Source organism: Cyrtonyx montezumae, unplaced genomic scaffold (assembly GCF_038088225.1).
Source record: "Cyrtonyx montezumae isolate F1298 unplaced genomic scaffold, pur_monq_1.0 scaffold_10, whole genome shotgun sequence".
Lineage (NCBI taxonomy): Eukaryota > Metazoa > Chordata > Aves > Galliformes > Odontophoridae > Cyrtonyx > Cyrtonyx montezumae.
The window spans coordinates 36,349,948-36,364,208 of NW_027071826.1; the positions used below are offsets into that span (position 1 = coordinate 36,349,948).

At 38.7% G+C, this 14,261-nt stretch overlaps 1 protein-coding gene across 1 annotated transcript; it reads right to left on the reverse strand.

Annotated features, from left to right (window-relative positions):
- Nucleotides 1-680: 680 nt before the first annotated feature.
- LOC136060916 (astacin-like metalloendopeptidase) lies at nucleotides 681-12,647 on the reverse strand. Its single transcript, XM_065755719.1, has 13 exons — nucleotides 12,579-12,647; nucleotides 12,318-12,342; nucleotides 9,247-9,263; nucleotides 8,674-8,698; nucleotides 7,692-7,763; nucleotides 6,555-6,689; nucleotides 5,781-5,898; nucleotides 4,553-4,731; nucleotides 4,342-4,426; nucleotides 3,727-3,854; nucleotides 2,589-2,704; nucleotides 1,931-2,156; nucleotides 681-892 (listed from the first exon to the last, which is right to left on the reverse strand). The coding sequence occupies exons 1-13, from the start codon at nucleotides 12,645-12,647 to the stop codon at nucleotides 858-860; spliced, it is 1,230 nt and encodes a 409-aa protein (XP_065611791.1). The 3' UTR covers nucleotides 681-857.
- Nucleotides 12,648-14,261: the final 1,614 nt, after the last annotated feature.

The window sequence follows — 14,261 nt, forward strand, 5'->3', positions numbered from 1 at the left end:
AAACGAGCTTTCCAGGAGCTCAGCCATTCACTACAGCTGCCTGTCTTCCTTGAAAGATCAGAAAAGGAGAGCTTAGTTTCTTGCCTCACAGAAGGTTTATTCACTGAAGAAATAGTGATGTACATGAACTCTGGCAGCATCGTCTAGTTCACCTCTTGTCCTGTGAGCTTAAATGTGTCTGTGGACTAAAAATCAACTTATGAATAAAAAAGCTCCCTTTAGATGGCCACTGTCTACCAGAACAGTTTAAGGAAAATTGTAGTATGATGTAACAATCATTTATGGCAACAATTTTGTCATGTCCATGTTTCTTTGATTTAAGAATATAACAGGATCATTTAAGAGAGATGTCATTTTTGTAAGCTCGAGTTTTAGGCTGGGAAAAGAGGCAGTAACTAAAACTTTTTTTCATGCTGAAGACTGTGGAGAACAGGAACTGTATTTGTAAAGTTGGAGCTGTTCCATCCAGCCAAATGTCTAAACCATGACAATAATCAGTGAAGGATGTGTAAGTGTGGCTGAATGAAGGCATCTAAGAAGAAAGATAGCAGTGATATTGTGCATGGTTTGAGGGACTATTGGAAAATAAAAATGGAAACAGCTTTTATTTTTTATGAAGCTTTTAATTAAATTGTTAAATAGAAAGAGGTAATAAATTAATTGTGCAGACAAAAGGGGTAATACACCAGGATGTATAGAATTCATACGTTTATATGGCTTGGGGAATAAACTTTCCCAAGAAGATGAAGAATTTGATTCTTAATAGAATTAAATTGCATACTGATCCAAGCCAAGATAGGAACAAAGTTGGAAATCCATAATTTCAATATTCACAGAATAGATTCTTCTCCATTAAATCAGTTGTGGGTGTTAAATCTTCTTTGCATCCTTACTGTAAGTGAAATGAAGGAATAGTTAGCTTTCAGAGCACTCTGAACGGACAGTAAAATATCTATATCATGTAAAAGTTAAATCACATTTTATCCAAACACTGAGATTATTTTGTAGCAGATGACACATAAAAGTGGTGTGGGGTTTTCTTGTTTCTCTTTCCATCTATAGCTACAATTGACAGAAACAGATACTACTCAGGCAATACTGCTGTTCTGGTTTGGGTATACTCTTAAATTACTGCTGCTTTTCTGTGGATTTACACAAAAGCTTTGTATAGATGTTCTCAGCCCATGACAAATCTGAGTTCATGAGCTTGCTGAGCTTTCCTTCAACTAACAAAGCCAAGCTGCATTACTGAATGTACGGTTTACTATTCGCTACAGAAATGCACAGTAACATTTCTTTATTCCAGCTGACACATACTAATGTGACAGCCTGCAGCAATTGAATTGTGTAGTTGTAGCTACAGTTATTAATTAGATGGGACTGAAAAGAATGTGTTTCAGGTGGATACATTTCATAGATACTGGCCGTGGAAATACTGATTCTCCTCTTGCCATTGGGCTGTGTGACTTGGTTCATCAAGTCTTTCTTGCCTTAAAAACTGCTTGATTAAAAACTGCATCTTTTTCAGAAGAGCAATGTAATTAAATTCCACATTATGATTTATTCTCATTCTACTGGGCTAGTAACCTTTTAAGTAATTTTAAAGTGATCATACCCTTAATGTTGCATGCTTTGGTAGAGTGTGTATCTGGAAGACTTGGGAAATTGTGGAATATGGAAATCACCTGGCTGACAACTTGCCCTGATCACAGCCCCAGTCTTCCTACATGAATAAATGTTATCAGTCTAGTACTGATCAATAAGGTAAAAAATAAGTCAGGAAATGGTGGTTCACGTAGACAGTATTTTGTAGACACCATTTCCTCACTGTTTTCCCGGATGACAACCAAAGAAGAAGATAGAGCCTCTATTGATTTGACTTTTTTTTTTTTTTTTTTTTCTCTGCCATTTTCCATTTTCTCAGACCTACCAGAAGTAAAGGTGGCTTGGAAACCAGAAGCTGTATCAGCACCATCTGTGACAAACTCTATCAGCATGAGATTGCTAGAAGCAACTACATCAGTGGGTATCTGTGATCCACAAGTTTTATTCATTAAAACTGTAGAATACTTGCTGGATCCATCATAAACTTTAACGTAATCACCCTGACAGCCTGCCGTTGTCCTCAGCTCAAAGGCACGAAAGTGCAGGGAAATCTGGAAGGCAATCAAAAACAAGTGTTACATACACACGTGACCTCTTTGTTTGAATGTCCTTTAAATGAGACAGAATCCAAACTGTGGCCAAACCCAAACTGGAACTGATTGCCCCTACTTGCCTTTCATCCCCTGAAGATGCTGGACTCAGATCTAATGAGCCTGTGACTGAATGTTCCCATGCTCAGACTGCTTTGTCTTGATTTTGCAAACCTGAAGCCCAATACTTGGAGGTTTTCCAAAATCACAACTCTGCAGTTGTTTTTCCCATACCTGCCTTAAGGACATGAAAAGTAGAGACTAGTTTGAAGTCTCTCTAATGAAAAAAAATACATTATATGGCAAGAGGTATGTGGAAAAAGAAGCAAAATGCTTTACAAAGAAAGACAGAATTTTGGCCATATACTGAGACCATTATTAACTTATTATTACCTTTCTGGATCGGGTTCGGATAAGCCAGACACAGTTGGTATTATCTGAATAGTTTCCTGGGTAGTTGGCAGATTTCAGAGATCCAAATGCTGCATCAATAATAGTGCTGCAGCGACCTGAGGGAGAAACATTTATCTCAGTGCCAGAGTTGCAGAAAGTTCCATTCATTTAAAATTACAGTATCTTCAAAATGTAAAGGCCATGATTTTCTGATACAGCAGCATTCAGTTCAAGGTTTCAGTACATCTTGATTAAAATGAAAAATCATGTCCTCATTTTCATATAACGCATATGTGTCTGTATCAAAATAAGAAGTGAGGTTATATGTGGAAAAACATATTAATTGTTATTGATGAGCTCCACAGTGTAGCAAGGGATCTCAGGGTGAATTATCCTTTCTGCACCTCTATAAAAAATGTCAGAGGTTTCATTTTGCAGTCTTTGATCACATGGTCTTCCTTTGGAATTGGGAAGTTATGTGATATTGGAAGAATCAAGAAACCTTTGGTGTCTCCACAACACTTACGTTCTAAACTTAGGAGGAGGACTTGGGCTTTCTTCTATGCAAGGAACAGTATTTCATTCATTGTGTTCACACTTCTCTGATTGTATAGAATTTATTCAAGCAGAGGTTAAAATTAAGGAGTGGAAAATAGATACACATTTAGAATGACAGATTAAATATTTGATAACTATTAGGCTAAAAGGTGCACAAGATATGAAACTCTTTCAGTTCAGAGGAGCTACAGCTCTTTAAGTTTGACTCAGGTTTTAAATACAAACTGCAATGAGTGAAAGTGATGCCTGACTTTTTGTGGGGTTTATAGCTGTCTCTTGAGCCCTAAAAAACCCTAAAAAACTCCATGAGGCTTACAAGATATGCAGTTAAGAGCTACAACATTGCAACAGTGATTTTGTTTGATTTATTTTTGAGGTAGAAAATGCTATCTCACTAATCACAACATTCCTCCAGCTTGACCTTTATATTCTCTCCCAGAGTGACCATATAGGTACCATGAACTTAAGAGAGTAATCTCATAGTATTTGATGATAAACTACTACCACTGTAGATCACTCATATACCTCCATCAAGGAGTTGAGTATCCTCAGAAAAAAAGGACAACTTTGAGGAACTTACTGCAATTGTAGAGCCTGTTGATTTTGGCCACATCCAAGTTGCTCAGCCCCAGCCTCTGTCCAATATGTACTGATCCATCAGGAACTGGTACAATTGTTGCTTTTCCAGTGGTATTAGTGAATGTGTGTCTGAAAAAAATAAATAATAAACATGACAAAATTTGTTCTCCAAGTAAAATAGCGTTTTTCAGAGTTTAATAGCACTATCTATATGCTTTAGAGGAGAAATATAAATTGTACGAATCAGAGGAAAAAGACAGTTCTCCCTCACATGCCTGTCTGTGATTGATGGCTAACAGGCAGTCTTCTTAGCTATCTAATCCTTTTTTTTTTTTTTTTTTTTTCCAAAAGACAAAGGGAAGGACATCTATTCTGATGCTTTCTCCTTGATTTTTGCTTAGCTCTAGCAGCTATTCTATTAGGCTTGATTAAGATGTCCATCAGTAAGCTGATGCCCTTCTTCAGCCCCAATCTCACCTATTAATGACTCCTTAAAGAAAACTAAAAGATAATGATTTAACCTTAGTTAAATCTCATAGTGTTGTACTCATAGTGTTGAACTAGTTCTAATGCAAGATTTGAGTTCCAACAAAAACAGTGCTATAATGTTACTTACGGGCCATAGTGCATTATGGAAGAGTAGTCATAGGGAAGACCCAGATTGTTGGAGTTTTCAAATTTCTTGAAGTCTGGTCTGTCAGCTGTAATATAAGATACCGTATTTAGTGTTTGCTTCTTATTCACTCACTCCAGGGAGCAAAGAAGAGCTGGGAACAGGATGATATATCTACTCCACTGTCTCCATTGAGGAATTCAAAAGTACTTACCTGGGCTGATGTACTCCCACATGATCCTTACATATCTATCCCTGTCACTTCGAGAATGTTCATGCAAAAACCCCAAAGCGTGGTCCAGTTCATGTTGAATAATGCCTTTCCACATGCAGCCTCCTTTCATCACAGAGACCGTCTGTCCACCTCCTACTTTTCCATAGTTGGACCAGCATCTGAGATTGAACACCAGCAGAAGACTTATAGGATTTTTATTGTCAGATAGGAAAAGGGACAGTACAGAGAACCTTGCTTCATATGAACCTTGCCTCATGTGATGTGGGAATGGAAGGACTGCATTCTGCCCCTGGGATAGTGTCTACAAAAAGGCAAAACTGGCCATGATGCAGAAAATGACAACTATTTATGGTCATCACTAAGGTGTCCTGGAATACTTCCATTAGTGAAGAGGCTCCTGCATGCTAGCTTTCTGTACATACTGATTTCAACTGCCTAAGTATAAACATTTTTATCCGAATGACTGAATCCTGTATCAGAACTAGTGCTAAGATGAATAGCACTTTAAAGCTGGCATATGATGAACAATTCTCTCACACAATCAAATTCTTACCCTAACGACCAACTGTGATTCAGATAACTCTTAATTTTGTAAGCTGCAATTGATCTTATTGTTTTAAACTTAGACAGGGGAGATTTAGGTTAGATGTTAGGAGGAAGTTTTTCACTCAGAAGGTGGTGACACACTGGAACAGGTTTCCCAGAGAGGCTGTGGATGCCCCATCCCTGGAGGCATTCAAGGCCAGGCTGGATGTGGCTCTGGGCAGCCTGCTCTAGTGGTTGGCAACCCTGCCCACAGCAGTGAGGTTGAAACTTGGTGATTTTGAGGTCCTTTTCAACCCACGCCACTCTATGATTCTATGATCTTATCCATGCAAGTAAGGACTACTGTTATAAACTGTCATATGCTGTGCTCAAGTATATGTTATATGTACATATTACACCACCCAGAAAACATAAACTAAGATATTGTCTCCACCTTAAGGGTTTCTTTTTTTCTTTTTCTTTTTTTTTGTATCATGAGAGTCACTTCTGAGTCAGATATAACAGTTGGGTCTTGAAAGTGCAGGATAGCTTGCACTGTTGAAAAAACAAAGATTCTTCTCTAAATCCACACCTTATTCCTCTTTAAGGTCACACAAGATGTGAATAGTGAAAAATCAAAAAGCTACGTATAAATAACTTGCTCATTTATCTTTCAACTCACCCATCAGCAGATCTAATGATGAGGTAGTCACGTTCTGTACTGCGCTTCACAAAATTAATACAAGTCAGTGTTTCAAATTCTGCCATGGCTTCATGAATCCCTTTTATGTGGTTCTCCTCTGGAGAAGAAAAGGTTAATTTGGGGAGTCACTCAACAGTAACAAGTGCGATGAAAATATCATGGGTGCACAAAAACGTGGTAGATGAGGTTCAGAAGTATTAACCTAGTCTCTTGCTTGCTTCTTGCTCAGTAATTTATTTCATTTAAGATGTTAGCATGGCACCAGATTCTCCTTGTCCAGTCTAGTGTCAAAAAGGTTTCAAATGAGAGCATTTTTTTCCTAACTTCTTGTTTTAAACTGTAGAGATGCTCATTGTTTCAATTGCTGATTGTTCATTTGGAGGCAGATGTGGGAAGCTATTTTGCTTATAAAAACTAGGCCATTCAAACCACATTGCAAATATCATGAATCTGATGAAGGTGGTATTCTGGAGGTACTGTTGGAGAATATGGTCAGTGTTGTCTCTAAGAGATTGGACCCAAAAGATTAAGGATGGAAACTCCTCGAGGAAATTTAATCTGTTGATGTTTTGTAATTTACAATTAGTTCATACTTGCATTGCAGAAATAAATCCTTAGTATAGATTTCATTGACTGTTTACGTGGCCACTGGAAGTAGGTTTCTATCTGAAGGTTATCAGATAAAATCCATTCCAAAAAACAAACAAACAAGAAAATGGAAAGATAAGAAAGGAAAATGACATTTATACCCACCATAAGTAGGATCCAAGACATAGGGAATACGAACAATTCCATCCCTGGACTGAGGCCAATAGCAATTGCGACAGTTGATGGCACTGCGGCTCCTTCGTGGGACTATGTCACCTTCTTGCAAGTACAGAGAGCTGTCTGTGGTAAAAAAGAAAGAATGGAAATACCCGAGCCATAGATTGCTGGGAGCTCTCTAGGGCATATTTGGAAAAGTATCATTCTACTTGTGCTCCTTCATATTTTTCCCTAAGCATCTGTTCCTATTCCGCATTGGAAATGAATGGACTATTGAGCTAGATGGATGTTACCTTTTTCCCTACTTTTGCTGCAGTGTCCTTAGCTAAGAGGACAGATGGGATGCTTCAACTCTGTTGGACAAGATTTCACACAAGACATGAAGGATTGAAAGTAGCTGAAATAGTGAGAGAAATGCTGCACTTTGGTACTTCACTCACCACATTACACTGAGTGAATACCATTGAACATCTGCCTAAGAATTGTTCTGTACAATGGCAGAGTGACCAGGAAGGAAATATAGGAAGGCTAGGAAGGCAAGAGTATGGAGGGACAAACTGAAAGGAGTGATACCTGTAGAAAATTATAGGAAAGGTTTGTGTCTTTTTCTATAGGCAAGAGTGAAGTTTCAAGAATGACAACATTTTGTCTTCTCTGAAAGGGAAAGTGTGAAGAAGCGAAACTGATAGTGGTGAATAATATCTAGAGCAGGAGGCTTGGAACTGACCATTGCTTATGTATGTGTCTGTACTGCAAAGCCAAATGATGACAGAATGCAAGTAATGCTTGCACTCAGCAAAATTCGGTTAAATAAAACATCCAAATATTCAACTTCTCTTTTTGTCTACATAGAAAGGCCAAGATGTCAGGGACTAAAGATGAAGAAGGTGATTATGTAGCTCAGTCATCTTTGCACCAGGTATCATCTTCAGTATTGACAAGACATTTGAGGTACCAAGGGCCTTCAGCAGATCACCCACACAAGGTGCTCTCAGGGTTTCATACATGTGTATGTGTAAGACACAAGAAATGTTTGCACTGACTGTGCTAAGACATTGCACTTCCCCTCCTGCCCCCCAAAATCAGCAGAAAGGCCCAGTATAAGCAGAACTTTGATGGCATTACCTTTGTTAACTTCCAAAATTCTGTTAAAAATAACTTCATCTTCAGAATCTGTCTCTATGGGCGATGGAGAGTCTGTGTAGAAAATACAGAGTATCACTTTCTTACTCAAGGGAAATCTGAATCCTGGTTTTTAATCTGATGAGTTTCCAGGAACTCCCTTTACTCTGGTCTTGATTACAGCCATGCACGGAAACTCACTGAGCCTATCTATGTGTTGGCACAGTGTTCAGTCACATATATCTTTGCTCAGTGACACAGTCTTGTGAACCTCCCAACAGCTGTGGTTCTTTTGGCATTAACCTAGTCCCAAGAGCCATTTCCTTTCAATTTTTCTCTCTACCTTTGTTATTTAGTCATTGTATTTTAAATACTTGTTCTTTGGCTCTTTATAGGCCTGTTTTATTGTGTTTAGGAAGGTAGTTGGCAATTTTCCTTGTCTACATGTCTTCTTCCTTGCACAGTAAGCACAGCTGTCCTACATGCACACTCCACACACAACTTATTAATGTATCTGGATCAAATATGGATGGGGAGTTGTCCTGCTCCTTACTGCTGGGTACACTCTTGAAAAACCCTAGAAATCAGTTAAGTCAGAACTGCATTCCCACTCCATGAACGAGACTGTGGTCTCCACATAAGCACAGCATCAGGGACTTGTGGACCCTGCAGTGAATAAAATCAACTGAATCTGAGTGTCTGCTTTGAGTCTATACATCAATGGTCTATGTGGTTGCTGTTACCTTCAGAAGTGATTTAAGTCATTATCTATGCAGAGACATTTTCAACAAAATTAACAGCTTAGTTTTTTAGCTAACCTACAAAAATTCGCCACACCAAAAGACCCTTCTTCGCTTGAAATTATCTGGTGAGCGCACTCTTTTAAATCTCCTTCCCTAAGACTTTGTTAAACGTGTGCTATTTTCTGTAGTTAACAACTGGTATACACTAGCAAGTACTTACATACAGATGTAGTAATACATACCATATATATCCTCTTCTGTAGTAACCTACAAGTACAATACATTAGTTTTATCTCACAGTTGATATCATAACGTAAACATGAAAGAAACAAGTAAGATGCAAAGGAGTGTAAGGGGTACTACTTTAAGTATCTTTCACCACTGCAGCTTAATTCATCTCCCAGCTAGTAAGAGTGCAAGAATTGGTGAATTCTCTAATGATATCCTCATAGTAATGTCTCACAATTTTGTTGATAGGCCATAGCATCTACTGCTTGTAGGGGACTGTAGGGCTGGTGCCTATCTTGGGGAGGTCATTTGCTAGCAAAACAAATTGCTATGTTTCCATTTTCTTGTAGGAATTTAAAGCACGTTTGAATTTTTTCTATGATTCCAGAGGAAGAGATATCTTCCTGGAATTTTACCTCCATTTGGACACTGTGAAACAACGAATGGGATAGGGATGGAAACTGAGCACGCAGGTATTTTTTATCTGGAAAGACTTTCCTGCTCAAATGGAGATACAGATGGAATAGATGAGTCCCAAAGTCAATACTGGACACCAAAGTGAACAAAACTGATTTATCTGTCCTTACCTGAGTAGATTCTGTTGCTGCAAAAAGCAAGGAAGAAAAAGACAAGAAAAAGGGACAAATTAGATTCTGAATGCAACTTCAATAGTACAGGCTCCCCAGAAATCAGAATGCCTTTGGCAGGTGCCCTTGCTTGAAGGAGTGAGGGGGTGCACAAACTGATAAATATATGCACAGAAATTCAATTGAGGTTTAGTCAAACACCTATGAAACTTCTTAGCAGGACAGAATCCTGATTATTTACCATCTAAGAAATCAACAAAGCCTTATATCAGTTTCAGCTTGGAAAACAAGAAAGGAAACTTGGAACAAAAACATGGTTTTTCCCCAGATTTCACTGGAAAAGGTGCAGGATAACAGCTCAGAAGTCCTCTCCTTTTCAGAGAGGAAAAGAATAAAAATATGAAATTGGATGAAGGCTATCATTTAGTGTCAGGCAAATAATCCTGACTTCATTATGTATCTGACAGCACCTTGGAACCATCCTTATTTATAAGACAATTTTCTAGTGTGGCAACTTTTAATTTCTGCTAAAATTTAGTTTCTAGATACCAACACAGAAAGGAAAATCTGTTATACAGATTTCTGAGAAGAAACTTCATTCTTACAGCATTGCTAAAGTATAGAAACAAAACCATTCTCTGAAGGTCATCCAGTTTGACTACTTTCCCTAAGGCAGAAGCAGTTTTATCTATGTTACTCCTGATCACTGTTTGCTTGACCTGTTCTTAAGTATGATGGACATGCCTCAAGTCTTTCTAGTATCTCTTCCATGTTTTTAATATAGTCTTCCTAATTTTAAAGCCATTATTTTTATCCCATCCAATACCACACTTATGCAAACAATTTGCATATTTCCAAGCCCATCCATATTGCTTGACTTTTTGATCATATGTTTTCAACAGATAATATGGAGGCTATCAGAATCCATCACAACTTGAAGCACCTTTCCCTTTTCACAGCTTACATTGACCTAGGTGGTTATTGCCCAAATGTATTTGGGGGTTTCTCCTATTCAGAATAGATCTAGAACCAGTAGAATTGGTTCAATTCAGCCAGAAAATCTTCAGTTTGCTTTTCCAGATGCTACTTCAGAGGCATGCTAAAGAAACTTTCACTGTGGTTACTTTTGTTTGTTATATTTAAGTTTAGTCGACTCAAATCAAATAGGTCAGTGGTGACTAAAGTCAAAGTCATTGGAAATTTTCTTTCAGATTTCTAGGAACATAAAGTCCGGGACACCTTTCTAGAGCTTGAATGAGAAAATACAGAAGGTCTCTACCATGTGTCTGATCAAATTAATATCTGATATGATACAGATTTTGAAATGATACAGTTCAAGTTTACCCTGCAATGTAAATGCTGAAAGATGTCTCAAAAGGCACAAAAAGTAGTAACAATGGTCAATTAAAACTTGGCCCAGTAACCCTGCAAATTTGAGTTCCAGATAGCATGTCATTATATTGGCTCCAAATTTACTGACAGTGAATTTACATCCCTTTTCTTCCATTCCATAAATGACATCTCAAAAGAAGCATTGGTCAGTTTTCATTAGACATTTCCTTCTTCTGAATATGTCAAGCAATTATTCCTTTCACTACGTATTACTCCTGGACCTGACAGTTTCTTGCTGCTATTAAGGTCTACCTACAAGTTTATTTCTATTGACCTTCTCTGTGAATCTGCAATGACCCTATTTTATTTTGCAAATTGACAAAAGCTGTTCTGTGAAGCCCATACTATTTTTTTTTCTGTTACAGTACAATGCAAAGCTTTCTTTGGCACATGATGTCCCTTTCTTCTACTGCTGCACCAAGGCAGGCAAGGAGGTAAATGAATAGCTGAGTCTTTTCCTAGTGCTCCATTTGAAGGAAAGAAATCAAAACGTGACATTCAAATAGAATTTTCAATCTTGTAAAATCAAATCGAAATTAACCTAACAAACCACATCCAGAAAGTAAGCATAAAGCTCATTTGTTGGAAATCATTTGCATTCAGCCCAGAAGTAAATTAGGAACATGAATGTTATTGCATTTATACGCTCTAAAGCTGTCACTCATCAGCAAATTTGTCCTACGTGTTCACCTGTATTTACCACGCATTGAAGAAATTTAAACTTAGATACCTTTTATACCCTTCTGACAACTTTTCCGTTTTTATGTGTTTTGACACAGTGAAGTCAAAGCTTCCATTCAATCCAGTGCAACTGAGGAATACAGAAGGAAGCACTCAGACACAGCTTTGAATCTTCTCTGACTCAAAATTTTCATCTGTCTCTGCTATCAGTAAAATCAGTTTGTCAACAGTTTTGTCTACCACAACATGCACATCACTGATGACATTTGGATACTTTCACCGCTGCAGCTTTTGTTCCCCCTTCCTGTGGCCTCTTTGCCAGCCCCATGTTTCAGCAGCTCATAGCATACAGTTATGCGTAACCACAAAGCCAGCAGCACCACAACACAGACTGTCGTTCATTGCAGAACCTACTACACTGCATAGAACTGCACCTGCAGGACATGTGGTTCTCTCCACAGTGCAGATTTTACCTCCTTTCCTCTGTTCCTCACTAAGCAAGAGAAGTGTAGATCTTCATCCTTCGTAGCCTGTTCTGCTGCACCCAGAAAGACCCTTCTATCTGGGCACAACTTCTAGAGCCACTGAAATCTGACAGCCTAAACTTTTCCTACACAGTGGAAGCTCTGCTTTGAACACATCTTATTTTCTCCTCATTTCAGCTGTTATTTATTTGTTCATTCCATGAACACACTGGGAAGCCGTACACTTGGTAATAACTCTCTTGAAAATATGTATCTTAGTAAGTAGGCAAAAAGAAAACTATACTCTCACTAAATCCCTTATACACGCAGATTAGTGGCGTGGTTATTCTTGCCAGAATAATGACTGTAGCTACACTTCAAGCTTGTAAAAACTGTGTATCTGGAGTTATCACCAAAACAACATTACTTGCATCAGGCAACGACTATGATCTAAAATTGCTGTTATGTAATTTATTTGATACAAAATCAAGAATAAACACTTATCTTTAAAAATCAGTAGAAATTTCTACTTACTTGCTGTGCTGTTTTCATTGTTGTCCTGCAAAATCAATAGGTAAAAGATGTTAATTTTTCTTAGCTCACGAAGGCAGCAACAATAGCATCAAAATCAGTTTAAAATGGAAGAGGGACAAAAGAAATAGGTAAACTTCATATCTTATTATATTACTGGTATTTTACTTGTCAGAAATTCATCAAAGTGTGTCTCCACAGCTAAGCTGTAGGAAGAACTGGTCAAGTGGAAGAAAGAGCAGGGCTGCCTGGAATTGCTCTCACCTGAACAGGGAAGCCCAGCATAGTAGGAAGAAGAAATACAGTGAAGACCAGGAGCATTTTCAGATCCATTCTCCAGCCCTGAAAGACCTTCAGTGCCTGTCCTAATCTCTACCAGTTCAGGAGTGCTGCTGCTAGATATACCAGCAGAGCCTGCCCTGACAGGACTCAAAATATCACCCCCAGCCAATGGGGATCCAAGCAGGAAGCAAGTTTCTTTTGTGGCCTCAACAGCCAATTTAGCCTCAGGGCATCTTCCAGTGCCACACTGCTGCTGTCACTGTGATCTATAGCATCCCCTGTCTCCTCACTGCCACTCACACTGCTCTCTGAACCTGGATCAGTCTCATGTTGTGCTGCCATACACTTTCTATTTTTCTTAGAGGATATTTCCTAAAGTACTCAATTTGACTACACCTGGGAAGCTCTTGTGATTGGAGAGATTTCCAGAGTATTGTATTGGTTGGATTTCAGATGGTGGGAGACTTTATGCCATGACAAGCACAGAAGGTTGTGACAGTACTGTGCTACTTTGGAACATGTGAAAAATCACTATTCAGTGGGGTCACGTCTGCATCTTCTCTGAGCAGATATCCTGAGCAGCATAAGCAGCGTTTTCCATTCCCCCATCTAGAGAATGATTAACAGATCACTACTTACTGAGTTTGCTTCTCCAGAACTGCATGTAGGAATCAACAAGCAGACCTGGCAATAAATGCTTAGAGGAGGACTCCTTTCACAGCAATACCTTATGACAGCCTCTTTATTGCAGCAAAACTTGGTGAAATGTTTGCTGAAGTTGCTCTACCTGGAGAATTATCTGCTCTCTGATACATCCTTGTTTTGTGTCTGTATATTTTCCATGCATGGAGAATGAGTTACCCATGCTTGTAAAAATGAACCAAGAAAGAAACTTGAAACAACACAGTGGGAGAGAGTTTTCCACCCATTCTGCACAAGAAGAAACCCAGTGAAGAGTAGAAGTCACAGGGAAACATCATCTAAATTGCATGGTCAGGGATTACTATGAGTTGCTTGATGGAAGTTCACAATCACACACCATTGTCTATTTTAGAAGACAAAACCTAGGGGTAAATTATTGTTACCCCACAGGGAGGCAGCACAGGAGAATACTGCTTTTGCCTCCCTGGCTGCAGTACAGTATGCCCTGGACACCAGAAGCAGGGCAGTGCAAGGCCCTTGTCACCATGAAAGAACAAAGATTAAGCAGGCACTGTCACCATGCTAATTGTGCCTACACAGGCAGTCTTCAGTCCCACTGTGTGGATAAATATTTGTACTAAGCAGTACTAAATGCCTTTCTTTATACTTGGTCAGGATAGTGATGATAATCTGCCTTGCACTGAAGCAAACCTGTGCAGATCTGGTCTGTGGTCCTCCATGCTTCTACCTCAATCCAAGGGCAAAGTAGATGCCCTCATTTCCACATGCTTTAGTATGCCAAAAAGTATTAAAAAAAAAAAGAGAGAAACAAACACAAAATGGGACTTGTTTATAATCTGCTTGCCTGCATTAGAATTTAAGGGAAAAAATGTAAAGGTCAGACAGCCCTCAGGGAAAACCAGTCCAGGAACAAAAAGAGAGATCAGAGATACTAGGGAATAAAACAAGGGGTTAAACTTGGGAAGATTAGTAAACTTAGCATCTTTGTAGCTCGTTGCTGGG

Bases quoted from the DNA above. Each gene is read 5' to 3' on its own strand.
- LOC136060916 (XM_065755719.1), bottom strand. From the start codon at position 12,647: ATGGATCTGAAAATGCTCCTGGTCTTCACTGTATTTCTTCTTCCTACT. The intron at 6,690-7,691 runs GTAATGCCATCA...TTTTTACCACAG, and splicing joins AATTTTGGAAGTTAACAAAG to ACAGCTCTCTGTACTTGCAA. The intron at 2,705-3,726 runs GTAAGTTCCTCA...TTTCTCCCTCAG, and splicing joins CAACAGGCTCTACAATTGCA to GTCGCTGCAGCACTATTATT.